The sequence below is a fragment of the Electrona antarctica genome (genome assembly GCF_951216825.1).
Source record: "Electrona antarctica genome assembly, chromosome: 2".
Taxonomy (NCBI): domain Eukaryota; kingdom Metazoa; phylum Chordata; class Actinopteri; order Myctophiformes; family Myctophidae; genus Electrona; species Electrona antarctica.
In genome coordinates, this window is record NC_136807.1 from 51,783,023 (window position 1) to 51,798,032 (window position 15,010).

The window sequence follows — 15,010 nt, forward strand, 5'->3', positions numbered from 1 at the left end:
TTGCTTCTGGGGGGTCCCTGGAACTACATATTTTCACATGGGGGTCAGCGGCCAATTACATATTTTTTTTGGGGTCCTTGACATGAAAATGTTTGAGAACGACACATAGAAACATGGGTTTTTCAGAAAACTGTCAGAATTTAGAAGGCATTTGTAGAATGGTCCTCGGGTCTAAATGGGTTAAGCGATAGAGCTGCCTGTCTTTAGGTGTTTATTCCAAGCCGTCGGGCCGTAGAAGCAGACGTGCCTTTTATGTCATACATGACGCTTTGTGTTAACTGTACTGGAGGAGAAATGTCTTGTTGTTGGTTGTGACTGATGTGATGTGATGGTTTTCTTCCAGCTGGAGGAAGCGGTTGCTGTGCTTCAGGCCCACCAGGCTAAAGACGACTCTCCTAAGAAGTAAAGAACTGAACCCCTTCAGGTTAGCGCTAACATCTTAATCAACATTATTAGTATTATTATTGTAGAACTGATTCACAGGCAAAACAAAGAAGCATTTTCAATACTGACTTTGACTTTTGTTGACGATTCATCTCAAGGGGTTATTCCCAATAAAGAATTTAGAATGGAATTTAGAATGGAAAGCATTTTAGAAAAAATCAGACCCGTCTGAAGCGAGTGGTACTGTACTGTACTGTACTGTACTGTACTGTACTGTACTGTACTGTACTGTACTGTACTGTACTGTACAAGCCCTCTTCCCTGGCCTGTGTGTGTCTGTGTGTTAGGCTGTGCAACAGTGACACTTGGTGAACAAACGCTATTTTCGTGCTCGGACACAGGGACACACATAGCTGTCTATAGGAGTGGTTGCACCACTCAAAAAGCGGGCACTGTTTCAAAGAGAGATAGGGCCTTTTACCAGTGCTAAAACACTGTTTCAAAGAGAGATAGGGCCTTTTACCAGTGCTAAAACACTGTTTCAAAGAGAGATGGGGCCTTTTACCAGTGCTAAAACACTGTTTCAAAGAGAGATAGGGCCTTTTACCAGTGCTAAAACACTGTTTCAAAGAGAGATAGGGCCTTTTACCAGTGCTAAAACACTGTTTCAAAGAGAGATAGGGCCTTTTACCAGTGCTAAAACACTGTTTCAAAGAGAGATAGGGCCTTTTACCAGTGCTAAAACACTGTTTCAAAGAGAGATGGGGCCTTTTACCAGTGCTAAAACACTGTTTCAAAGAGAGATGGGGCCTTTTACCAGTGCTAAAACACTGTTTCAAAGAGAGATAGGGCCTTTTACCAGTGCTAAAACACTGTTTCAAAGAGAGATAGGGCCTTTTACCAGTGCTAAAACACTGTTTCAAAGAGAGATAGGGCCTTTTACCAGTGCTAAAACACTGTTTCAAAGAGAGATAGGGCCTTTTACCAGTGCTAAAACACTGTTTCAAAGAGAGATAGGGCCTTTTACCAGTGCTAAAACACTGTTTCAAAGAGAGATAGGGCCTTTTACCAGTGCTAAAACACTGTTTCAAAGAGAGATAGGGCCTTTTACCAGTGCTAAAACACTGTTTCAAAGAGAGATAGGGCCTTTTACCAGTGCTAAAACACTGTTTCAAAGAGAGATAGGGCCTTTTACCAGTGCTAAAACACTGTTTCAAAGAGAGATAGGGCCTTTTACCAGTGCTAAAACACTGTTTCAAAGAGAGATAGGGCCTTTTACCAGTGCTAAAACACTGTTTCAAAGAGAGATAGGGCCTTTTACCAGTGCTAAAACACTGTTTCAAAGAGAGATGGGGCCTTTTACCAGTGCTAAAACACTGTTTCAAAGAGAGATAGGGCCTTTTACCAGTGCTAAAACACTGTTTCAAAGAGAGATAGGGCCTTTTACCAGTGCTAAAACACTGTTTCAAAGAGAGATGGGGCCTTTTACCAGTGCTAAAACACTGTTTCAAAGAGAGATAGGGCCTTTTACCAGTGCTAAAACACTGTTTCAAAGAGAGATGGGGCCTTTTACCAGTGCTAAAACACTGTTTCAAAGAGAGATGGGGCCTTTTACCAGTGCTAAAACACTGTTTCAAAGAGAGATGGGGCCTTTTACCAGTGCTAAAACACTGTTTCAAAGAGAGATGGGGCCTTTTACCAGTGCTAAAACACTGTTTCAAAGAGAGATGGGGCCTTTTACCAGTGCTAAAACACTGTTTCAAAGAGAGATAGGGCCTTTTACCAGTGCTAAAACACTGTTTCAAAGAGAGATAGGGCCTTTTACCAGTGCTAAAACACTGTTTCAAAGAGAGATAGGGCCTTTTACCAGTGCTAAAACACTGTTTCAAAGAGAGATAGGGCCTTTTACCAGTGCTAAAACACTGTTTCAAAGAGAGGTAGGGCCTTTTACCAGTGCTAAAACAAATAGGCTCTGAAATTTGTGTTTGGTAGCTCATTTATTATAACTCTCTGCTGGCAGTACATTTTATACCTTTTTAGACTTCAAATCAATCATCCAATTCACTAAACGACACCAAACCAATTCAATAGCAACAGCTGTTTGGGTAGGGAATGTTTGGCACATTTTTCATGAGCACGACCCCTAACAATGTTCCCTAGTAAGGGAAATGAACAGGCTTTCCATCCGTATAAAGGTTATTGCCTTAAAAGCATTTTTACCACAGGGAAATAACTATCTACCAAACACACATTCTCTAACTTTGTGTTATGGATTAAAGTTCTCAGTCGCCACGACTGATTTCAGTCATTTGGAATGGATTCCATAATAGTCGGCATAACTTCCATGGAAGCTTGTCACTCACCGGAAATAGGCAATCTACAAGCTTGTACTTTGTTATTTTCGGTTATTTGTTATTTTAACGTTGACGAACATTTTCTGTCAGTTTTAGTCTATGATATGAACACTGGTACAGTACACGCAACAGAAAAAGCTAAATCTTTGATTCTTCTTACAGGACAATGGACAAAAGGATAATGGTTATCATCATCCAGGATTTTCTGAAGGAGGAAAAAGAGAAAATTACCCAAAAAAATGAGTAAAACGTTGAAAAAAAGGAAAGAAAAAAAGTTTATAATGGCACTTTTTTGTGACAATTAGCCATTGAATTAATGAGTAATAATAAGTTTATTTTGTAAAAGTGCTGTGTGTGGTTTTGAAGAAAAAAAGAAAGAAAAAAAAAAGTTTTGTTTGTTTTGAGAAGATAAACGTTTGGAATTTAAGTTAATTCACCCTGTCTTTGTCTCATTTATCATCATCACACACACAAGTACATCTCAACTCGCTGCCAAATACTGTATACTTTCGTCATGCCTATCAGAGGCATGACGTGTGCTACACGACGGAGGTTTTCAAACTGGGGTCTAGGGACCCCTGGGGGTCCTTGACGGGGCAAAGGTCATCAATATGTCCGTACACAGACGACGTGTCCGTGGCAAAGACTTGGTCTTGTCCGTGGCGAATGTTTGATTTTCTGTTTTACACACCATTATAATGTTCTTACTTTGATCATCAACCCCATTACTGAATATCAAGTCTCCAGGTTTTCTTCAGAATATGTATGACACTGATTTACTACGACACTATGTATGGCATATTAGGAGTCCAACTGGTTAGTAGTAAAACATCTGATTCTCAGATGTTTTATTTGGTTCCATTTGAACATTCAGAGTTACAGACCTGTTCTGGTCATTCAGGGCTACCTCTGTGGCAAAAATTGCATTTTACTTCACTTTACTTTATTGGTTTATTTAGTCGGGACAGTGTATATTGATGAACATTACATTAAAAATGCAGTGTAAATATACCAGATTTAGCAAAACATGCTAATTGTCTCCACCAGGCCGAAGGCATGGGGAGAGAGTATGTTTTGCACTCCGTCCGTGTGTGTGTGTGTGTGTGTGTGTGTGTGTGTGTGTGTGTGTGTGTGTGTGTATGTGTCCGTCCTTCCTTCCGTCCGTCCGTTATCAGCTAATCTCCGGCACCGTTGGCCCGATCCATGCCAAACTTTGCACACACACTCCCTGGATGCCAACAACGAACCTCTGCCCCAAATATTCTTCAATGGCCTGTTATAGCGCCACCATGAGGCCGATTTAGGCAAAACACATTTCTGTACATTACTCGTACACATTTTATCCATACATCACACAATTCGGTATACACTATCTTCATAGTCATGTGATCAACACGGATCTGCACCATTTCCCATCTTCCATCCTGATTGGCTAAGATTGGCTTCCAAAGCTCACATGATTGGTCCGTTTCGAACAAAATGTCGCAAATCACAAACACAGTGTGCAATTTCCGTGAAATTATACACGCACATTTCCACTAGGCCGAGGACGACATGCCACTCATTATTTTCCAAATCAGCCTCATGGTGGCGCTATAACAGGCCAATTCCTGTTTTTTTGCTATAACTGCATTGATCTGTATACAACTTATGTATGCGCACTCCCTAGAGGCCATGGAAAAACATTGTCTCTGCATCCCTCCACATCTACCGGTTATAGCGCCACCATGAGGCCGATTTCTGCAAAACACATTGCTTATGTTAGTCGCACAGATTTCATCCAAATCTCACGCAAATCGGTACACATGATCTCTGTAGTCATGTGAACAAGACAGTCTGTTGGATTTCTCAGATTCTACACTGATTGGCTAACATTGCCTTCCAAAGTTTTCAGGAGTGGCCCGTTTTGTTCAAAATGCTGCACATGTCCTGCTCATCCAGAATTCTATCCTCAGAGATGCTATGAGTGATCTGGCTCTGCATTTCCTCAACAAAAGAACATTGTTGCAAAAAACAAACAAACAAACAAACAAACATGTTTATATTACTCCTAAACATTTTGCCAAACATCTCACACAGTCCTATCCTCCTGGTGGAGACCTGTGCCCGGAAGGGCACTTTTTCTAGTTTCCATCTGCAGTCCCCAGACATCAAACAATACAAACAGGACTGACAGGACATAGCATACAAATATCTAGTACATTTCAAACGTAATAATTAAGTAAGAATAAAAAATAAGAAATGAATACTGATTAAACTATTATTAGGGTAGGTTTACTCTATTGTTGACTAAGCGTCCATGATCACAAGACTGGTTATTTTTTTTAACCATTGTTTCAATTGTCCTTTAAAAGCTGTGAAAGTGGGGATCTCCCTCAGTGTGAGAGGGAGCTCATTCCAGTATTGACAACCTTTTATGGACAGTACATTTTGACTGAAGGTAGATTTTGACAGAAACATCCAACACAAACCAGCATGGTGATGACCCCTGCCTTGAGGCATCAGGTCAGGGTGACACAATTTGACTGATTAAAAGTCACTGGAAATGTTTTACAATACAAACATGTACCCTAGTGTCACCACTGAGTGTTTAATTCTCCTGCAGCACAGTTATGACAACGGGAGCTATTTTTCTTTATATCAGGATCACAGGACATGTCATAATGGAGTCCACCAGTCCATGGCCTAGTAGGCCTATAGGCTCTTAGGAGGTGATCCACCATGACATTGAAATGGATACACGATAGGTGGGCCCTAGGGATATACAAATGTAACCTAGATATTATTTTTTATTTCTAAGCATTTGTTAGCTCTGGTCCATAGCTCTAATGCAACGGCATTAGAGCTACATGGACCAGAGTTTATATGATGTTTTTGCATGGTAGGCTACTCATTCTACAACCTCACAATGTCAATGTGTCACACTGCGAAGTACTGTGAGCTTGTAGATCAGCTATTTTCAAAAGGCCAAACTACAAAAACTACTCACCAGGATAGAACCAAAAAGAGCACTAAGACTTGTTTACTTGCTTATAAGGGTCCTTAAAAACCAGATAACTGTTACGAGGACATTTCAAGTTCTGGGAATACACCGTCTGGGACACGAGGTTTATGCCCGACAATAATAAAGAAGAACAGTCTGAACACAGTGGATAATCTCACCATGAACATTTATTGTAAATCCAACCAAATACAGGCATTGTATTTTCCATTGTTTCAAACATCAAAATCTTCCTCACTAGCAAATCTCAGACATGCAAAACATGCTGTCACAATTTACATGAAATGAACACCAACGTGACATGGTGTACTCCTCCAGAACCCCCAAATCACAAATCTTAATGTATACCCTCTATACTTGAAAACAGACCTGAGTTGGCACTTGGTGCGCTCTTTTTCGCCCCCTCTACACAAAATCTCTTCACCAAAAATAGCAGATCTACAAGCTCACAATGCATATAGCATTGTTAGGCCTATCACAATTTACATCCACCTCATATTGCTGGATCCTCCTCAGCTCAGCATCATGCAGGTTCTTCTCCAGCTGAGCCACAGCTGTCTTCACAGTCCCTGCATATGAAGACTGAGGGACATTGACCTTTGAGCCCCCCCCCCCACAATACGTCACATCCGATGCATTGTGAGCTTGTAGATCGGCTATTTTCAAATGGTCCAAAATGTATAGCCTAGGGTTGAAGACTGAAGTGGTTACTGTATGTTTAGTTATAATAATCTGAATCTACAAATTAAATAGTAACTAAAGTACAGACTCAACTCAGTTCCAGTTTGCTAAGCGTAAAAGCCTGGCCCTTTAGAGATTGGGCACAGTTTAGCTACAGTACGGTAAGAGGATAGGTGGGCAGACTGGGCACCAAGGAAGAGTGGGCACCTCTGGGTTAAATTGGCTATTTATTCCCAAAATGTAAAAAGGGGACTTTTTTTTAAAAAGTAGTCTATGTGATTATAAGCTACATCTGTATATCCAGTCATGTTGGGGCATAAACAAGAAGTTGAAAAAAAAAGTCTGATAATGATGTACGGTGCATGTTCACATCATGTATACTTAATACTTTACATCACATTGAACATTTTTCAAATATATATATTTTTTAACATTTTGGACAACAGAGCCAAGGTACCCAGATGTCCCTAGTGCCCATCTATCCTGAATCCCTTTCGACGTCATGGACTCCGAGGGCCTAAACTTGTATTAGACAGGTGGTCCTCATTATAGTAATGATTATGTCCTGATTGTCCTGTGACCCCCATAGTAAAATGATTTAGCTCCCGCTGTCATAACTGTGCTGCAGGAGAAACACTCAGTGGTGACACTAGGGTACATGTTTGTATTGTAAAACATTTCCAGTGACTTTTAATCAGTCAAATTGTGTCACCCTGACCTGATGCCTCAAGGCAGAGGTCATCACCATGCTGGTTTAGCTACAGTAGCCCTGAACGACCACAGGTCTATGTAGATAATGTAGGTCTATGTAGACATTTTGATATTCTGTCTCTCGAACATGTCTAAGGATAAATGTCCACCTACTTTTTACATCTGTAAACTGTCTGTCTGTGATGTGACAATATCGGGACCGCTGGTGGTCAGTGAAGGCTGTCGTCTGTCAAAGTGTGAGGCAGATTGATTGACTGAAAATGTTATTAAAACAGTTCAAAATTACAGGTCAATACAAAATCTGCTACGAGGACACAACCAGAAAAAGCACTAAGACTTGTTTACATCAGGGTCCTCAATTTACAATTCATCAGAACATTTAAAGACTTACAAATATACACATCATATTCAGTTTAAAAAAATGGTAAAAGTGTACAGTATAGAAAAATGGGGAGGGGGGGGGGGGGGCAGTTTCCAATTGCAGCAACCTGTAAGTGCCCTTCGAGAACGGTCTCAAAGGAGTTTAGGGATTCACATCTCTTAACGGCTGTTGGTAGGGCGTTCCACATTTTAGTTTTGATGGTTTAGTGTTACAAGGAAGGACATTTCAAGTTCTAGGAATACACTGTCAGTCTGTGAGACACGAGGTCTCTGAACAACAATATAATACATAAAGAACAGTCTGGACACTGGATAATCTCCCCATGAACATTTATTGTAAATCCACCAAATATAACAATATTGTATTTTCCATTGTTTGAAAAATCAAAATCTTCCTCACTAGCAAATCCCAGACATGCAAAACATGCTGTTACAATTCCACATGAGATGAACACCAACATATACTATAATGTGACAGCATATGTTGTTGTAACCCAGAGCCCTAAGTTGGCACTGTACTTGATGCGCTTTTTCCCCCTCGGCCAAAAAAATCTCTTCACCAAAATTAGCAGATCTACAAGCTCACAACGTGTAGCATTGCTAGGCCTGTCACAATTATTACATGATCGCCTAATCGTAGTTATTTGAGATAATCTAAATTATTATTGCATAATCGTTGTTGTCCATACTATTTCAAAAATAGCATAAATAGCAGATCTACAAGCTTACATGTTGTGAGTGACGTTGTAAGCTTGTAGATCAACTATTTCTGCTATTTTGTACGTTTTTTTTGGAAAGAACTAAATATTAAATGTGTCAGTGATTTGTTTGTATATTTAAGTTATGTCATATCTGCTCTGTGCAATTTATGATTTAATAGAAGCCTAAAAGGAAAACAGAAATACAAGTTGTAACGTTCCAATGTTCAACGCCACAAACAATTCAATCATGAATCGCAATTATGTGTATCAATCGTCAACATAACACATTGTACACATTGTAATCATGACAGACCTATGCATTGCAATGCTTTGTGAGCTTGTAGATCTGCTATCTTCGGTGAACATTCCCCCAGAATAAGGATGCTAGGGTTCAAGTGGTTATAATGTCTGCATTGAGAGAACAATTCACAGAACATTATGAACAATAACAATAACTGATTCATTTTGTCCGTCTGCTATGATTGATAACATTGATTCGTAGATATTAAATGCTGTACATAAGATAACATAATATAATCATTGAAAAATCACTGCATTTCTATTTGCACTATTAAATGTTATATGTGTATATATTTTAAGCTAAAAAAATAAAACTATTTGGTTACAGACATGGAAAATGAAGTGTTTGTTCTATACACACATTGAGAGAACAATTGAGAAAAACATCCTTTTGGTGCAGATAAATCTAATCTGTGTGATTGACAGGAGATAGGATCAGAGTAGCACCATTTGTACCAGGACCGAAGTATGGATAGAGTCTCTCAGTGAAGGTGCAGCCTGTGTAAGAGTAGAGATGAACTCTGGTCTCCACATCATAAAAGGAGACCAGACCCTCCTCATAATCCACAAACACTCCCACTTTCTGGAGCTCTTCTCTTACAGGGAGGAGGACAGGAGGGTCACCACCCTTGTACTTATTTCCATTCCTCAACCATATAGTCCACAAACCATTGTTGGGACTCAGTGTGAAGCCTCCCTTCCTGTCGATGGACGCTCTGGCCACTCCTAGACTCCAGTCAGTCTTCCCTTTAACCTGAACCTCATAGTAAAACCTTCCTGAGGAGAAACTTTGTTTTCCAAAGACATTTGCATAGAAAGAGAATCTCTCTGGGTTGTTTGGGAGATTCTTCTTTATGTTTCCATAACTCACTTGTTTTCCATCCTCAGACAGGATGAGATTAGGATATGCTGTATCAGGGTCCAGAGTTACATCCACCTCATATTGCTGGATCCTCCTCAGCTCAGCATCATGCAGGTTCTTCTCCATCTCTTGACTGAGTGTCTTCTCCAGCTGAGCCACAGCTGTCTTCACAGTCCCTGCATATGAAGACTGATGGACATTGACCTTTGTCCAGTCCTTGGTGGGTGGAGGGGAGTTGATGGATGTGAAGTTCTGGAGGAGGTGGAGGTGGTCTTCAGTGTGTGAGAGCTGCTTCAGCTCAGCGCTTCTCTTCTCTAACTCTGTGATTTCTTGTTGCAGATCTTTGATGAAGCCTTCAGCCTGTTTCTCTGTTGTTTTCTGCTTCTCTTCAATCACATCAATGAGCTCAGACTGGCTTCTCTCAATACAGCTGATCAGAGCAGTGAAGACCTGCACACTGTCTGCTGTCTCTCTGTCTGCATCTTTCTTACTGAGCTCCACTGAGTGTCTGACCTCCTGAATCTTCACTTGTCTCTCCTGGATCATCTTCTGAACTTCAGCCTCTGTCTTTCCCAGCTCAGCCTTCTTTCCTTCATAGGCCTCTTTCAGAGATACAATCTGATGTAACTTGTGGTCTGACTCAGTGCAGAACTGACAGATGCACATGTGGTCAGTCTTACAGAACAGCTCCAGAGGTCTGTCATGTTTCTTACACAGAATGTCTTCTAGGTTCTTCACAGGGTCGATTAGCTTGTGTCGTTTTAACCCTGCGAGTCTCAGGTGAGGCTCCAGGTGAGTGTCACAGTAGGAGGTCAGACACACCAGGCAGGACTTCAGGGCTTTGGGTTTGGTCTCAGTACAGACGTCACAGGAGACTTCATCTGGTTCAGCAGGTTCTGGGTTTGTGCTGGAAGTTTGTCTCTGCTGCTTTGACTTCCTGAACTGATCGGCCATCTCAGAGAGGACTTTATTGACAGAGAATTCTGGTCTATTACAGAAGGTTTTGTTACACAGTGGACACTGACACACACCACTAGTGTTCCAGTAAGGTGTGATGCAGGTGTTGCAGTAGTTGTGTCCACATGGAGTGGTGATTGGATCAGTGAACACATCCAGACAGATAGAACACAGGAACTGCTCTTCAGACAGGAGACTGCTGGCAGATGCCATTTCTACACACAGAAAATAAAAAGTGAAAAATATTTAGTTGGATGATACTTCTCACAGGTATCTGACTCTGAGTATCTGACTAATTACTTCAATAAAGTGAGCGACACCCACAGCCACAATACTAGAGTGAGCTAGAACAACAATCTGGTACCACACATGGGTAAATTTCCCTCAAAAATGCAGATCACTGTTTTTTAAAACAGGCCTGAAAATCCACCTTTCAGCAGGCCAAAGGGAGAGGAAATGACACCTTTAGACAGGTGATTATCAATGGGCCAAAGAAAAACCACATTCATAATATTAAACCAGATTAAAAACCAGATTTAAAAAAAAACATGATCAAGAACAAATTAAAAGGAGGCAACATTAAGACACTACAAGAAAATAGCAACAAAATAATCACTACATGACTTTTAGAAGGATTACAGACTCTCACAGATCTCACTACCTGTTCATTCACTTTCATATTTAAGCACACAGACTACCTGTCACCTATTTAGATATAGGTGGATGTGCCCTACAAAACACACACACACACACACACACACACACACACACACACACACACACACACACACAGCTCAGTTGAAATAATAAAAACGCTAATAGACTGCTTATATTTGAGGAATATGAAATACAGGTTTATGATGGTCATGTACTGTGTGTCTGTGAGAGGGGAAAAAAATCAGGAATAGAGACAGACTGACTGACTGAAGCAGGTTTCCTTGTTAGGATAATAAATCATTAAGTACTTACCAATGTTTAAGTTGTACTTGTCAGTGTGTGTAAAACGTCTTGTTGAAAGGTTTTGTAGAGAGAGTACTAGAGAGTCTAGACTAGAATAGTGTCGCTGCCACCAAACTGTTCACTGTGTGTTAACTTTCGTTTCACTAGATTTCATTTCCTCACTGAGGAAGTCCTCCGTGTGCTGTAGCTGTTAACCCTTTACTGCCACCTGCTGGAAGAACAACTCAGAATGTGTACACATTACAAACATTTGAGAACTAATTCCAACCAGGAAACATTATCCAATCTATTCTACAGTGGTGGAAAAACGACTCAAATGTTTTATTTAAGTAAAAGTATCAGTACTGCAATGAGTACTACTCTGTTACAAGTATAAGTCCAGAATTCAAAATGTACATGAGTAAAAGTACAAAAGTATTGGCATCAACATGTACTTAAAGTACTAAAAGTAAAAGTATGCTAGTCATTGTGAAGAATGTCCCATTTCAAGATTTCAAATGTATAAACATCCTTTGAAAATAGCCGATCTACAAGCTCACAATGCATCGCATCCCGGCGCAGTGTGAGCTTTTAGATCGGCTATTTTCAAATGGCCAAAATGTATATAAAATAAAAAGAAAATACAAATTAACTAGAAACTAAAGTTTTCAATTAAATGTAGTGCAGTAAAAGCACAATATTTAGATCTCAGATGTAGTGGAGTAGAAGTAAAAGTATTGGAAATTGGAAATACTCAAGTACACAGACTCAACTCAGTTCCAGTTTGCTAGTGTAAAAGCCTGGCCCTGACCTCCTAGCTGGGAACATTATATTTGCTCTATAGAAAGATGAAATAAATCTATCTGCCGCTAGACATATTTAATTATTCATATCATGGGCACAGTTTAGTTACAGTACGGTAAGAGGATAGGTGGGCAGACTGGGCACCAAGGAAGAGTGGGCACCTCTGTGTTAAATTGGCTATTTATTCCCAAAATATAAAATGGGGACTTCTTTTTTTGGGGACTGCTGGACAACATTTCATTCTGCCAGGAGGGTTGGGGTTTACCCAGGCTAGGTATCTCCCTCGGTGTGAGAGGGAGCTCATTCCAGTATTGACAACCTTTTATGGACAGTATACATTTTGACTGAAGGTAGATTTTGACAGAAACGTCCACCACAAACCAGCATGGTGATGACCCCTGCCTTGAGGCATCAGGCCAGGGTGACACAATTTGACTGATTAAAAGTCACTGGAAATGTTTTACAATACAAACATGTACCCTAGTGTCACCACTGAGTGTTTAATTCTCCTGCAGCACAGTTATGACAACGGGAGCTATTTGTCTTTATATCAGGATCACAGGACATGTCATAATGGAGTCCACCAGTCCATGGCCTAGTAGGCCTATAGGCTCTTAGGAGGTGATCCACCATGACATTGAAATGGATACACGATAGGTGGGCCCTAGGGATATACAAATGTAGCCTAGATATTATTTTTTATTTCTAAGCATTTATTAGCTCTGGTCCAACCGTCCATAGCTCTAATGCAACGGCATTAGAGCTACATGGACCAGAGTTTATATGATGTTTTTGCATGGTACTGTATAGATAGACCGATAGATTCTTTATTTATGTGTCATGCACCCAAGGTGCCCAGCCCACATGGACTTATAGGACACACCATACAAACGGGGGCGGCCTTAGGAATCTAGAGGCTCGTTTCAAGACCAAATATGAGGCCTCCATATATACCTATGAGTCTTATTCTGTTGATACAGGTGTATTGATACAATAGTTTGACTGTTCAATATCGTGCGCAGCCATTGGGGCGACTGTGGCTCAAGAGCTAGAGCAGGTCGTCCAATGATCCATGGGTCGGCGGTTCGAATCCCGGCTCCTCCTGGCTACATGTCGAAGTGTCCTTGGGCAAGACACTGAATCCCTAAATTGCTCCCGATGTGCTGGTTGGTACCTTGCATGGCTTCCGCCGCAATCGGTGTTTAAATGTGCGTGTGAATGGGTGAATGTAATGCACAATCTATGTAAAGCGCCTTGGATAAAGGCGCTATATAAATGCACCATTTACCATTTTACAAGTATATGTCCAGAATTCAAAATGTACATGAGTTGTATGGCTTTCGGCTGTGTTTCGACTGCCCCCCTCCCCCTCATACAACATAAATGTTGTGTCAAACCATGTGACTCCCATTGGAAATGCATTGCGAGCTTGCATCAGCTATACATCTCATACAACAAGCATACATCAATCTGGTGTGCACATGTGAGTCGCCCCTAAGGCAGTAAAAAAGGGTCCAGCCAAATCACAGTTAAAGTACAAAGGTATTGGCATCAACGTGTACTTAAAGTACCCAAAGTAAAAGTAGACTAGTCATTGTGAAGAATGTTCAGAATGTCCCATTTCAAGATTTCAAATGTATGAACGTCCTTTGAAAATAGCCGATCTACAAGCTCACAATGCATCACATCCCGAGCATTGTGAGCTTGTAGATCGGCTATTTTCAAATGGCCAAAATGTTTGGTCTATGGTTGAATACTGAAGAAGTGGTTACTGTATGTTTTGTTATAATAATCTGAATCTACAAAGTAACTAAAGTTTTCAAATAAATGTAGTGGAGTAAAAGTACAATATTTGGATCCGAGATGTCGAGGAGTAGAAGTAAAAGTATTGGAAATTGGAAATACTCAAGTACAGACTCAACTCAGTTCCAGTTTGCTAAGTGTAAAAGCCTGGCCCTGACCTAGCTGGGAACATTATATTTGCTCTATAGAAAGATGAAATAAATCTATCTGCCGCTAGACATATTCATTATTCATATCATGGGCACAGTTTAGTACAGTAAGAGTTTAGTACAGTAAGAGGATAGGTGGGCAGACTGGGCACCAAGGAAGAGTGGGCACCTCTGGGTTAAATTGGCTATTTTTCCCCAAAATATATAAAAAAGTTTGTATTTAAGAAAAGTATACTTTGCATGATTAGAAGAACATGCTTTAACATTAGACAATTAAGGTCTAATATTTCTACAACTGCTACCAAACCTGTATATCCAGTCATGTTGGGGCTGAAACAAGAAGTTCAAGGATAAAATTAAGACTGATAATGTACGGTGCAGTATACAGTATAGGAAAATGGTGTGTGTGTGTGTGTGTGTGTGTGTGTGTGTGTGGGGGGGGGGGGTTACTTATTTTTACAGGGGCTAGTTTCAAATTGCAGCAACCCGTAGGTGCTCTTTGAAAGCAGTCTTGAAGGAGTCTAGGGATTCACATCTCTTAACGGCTGTTGGTAGGGCGTTCCACATTTTAGTTTTGGTGGTTTAAAGACCCCAGTGTTACAAGGAAGGACATTTCAAGTTCTAGGAATACACTGTGTCAGTCTGTGAGACACGACGTCTCTGGACAACAATATAATACATAAAGAACAGTCTGGACACTGGATAATCTCCTCATGAACATTTATTGTAAATCCAACCAAATAACAATATTGTATTTTTCATTGTTTCAAACATCAAAAACCTTCCTCACAAATCCCAGACATGCAAAACATGCTGTCACAATTCAACATAAAATGAACACCAACATATACTATATGAAGGTCATCAATGTGACAACATGTTGTACCCCAGAACCCCCAAATCACAAGTCTTAACTTATACCCTCTATACTTAAAACAGACCTGAGTTGGCACTGTACTTTGTGCTCTCTTTTTCACCCCCTC

The 15,010-nt window shown here is 40.4% G+C and overlaps 2 protein-coding genes across 5 annotated transcripts in view; one reads left to right on the forward strand and one right to left on the reverse strand.

The window, feature by feature from the left end:
* Nucleotides 1-3,170, forward strand: part of LOC306940372 (embryonic polyadenylate-binding protein-like) — a 30,864-nt gene extending 27,694 nt beyond the window's left edge. For all 4 annotated transcript variants that reach the window (XM_079525417.1, XM_079525418.1, XM_079525420.1 and 1 more), the window contains exons 15-16: nt 344-424; nt 2,901-3,170. In XM_079525417.1, coding sequence (XP_079381543.1) covers nt 344-406 — 63 coding nt within the window. In that variant the 3' untranslated portion in view covers nt 407-424; nt 2,901-3,170. The remainder of the gene's footprint in view (nt 1-343; nt 425-2,900) is intronic.
* A 4,655-nt stretch (nt 3,171-7,825) lies between these two features.
* LOC306940498 (zinc finger protein RFP-like) lies at nt 7,826-11,437 on the reverse strand. Its single transcript, XM_079525596.1, has 2 exons — nt 11,302-11,437; nt 7,826-10,547 (listed from the first exon to the last, which is right to left on the reverse strand). The coding sequence occupies exon 2, from the start codon at nt 10,543-10,545 to the stop codon at nt 8,920-8,922; it is 1,626 nt and encodes a 541-aa protein (XP_079381722.1). The 5' UTR covers nt 10,546-10,547; nt 11,302-11,437; the 3' UTR covers nt 7,826-8,919.
* Nucleotides 11,438-15,010: the final 3,573 nt, after the last annotated feature.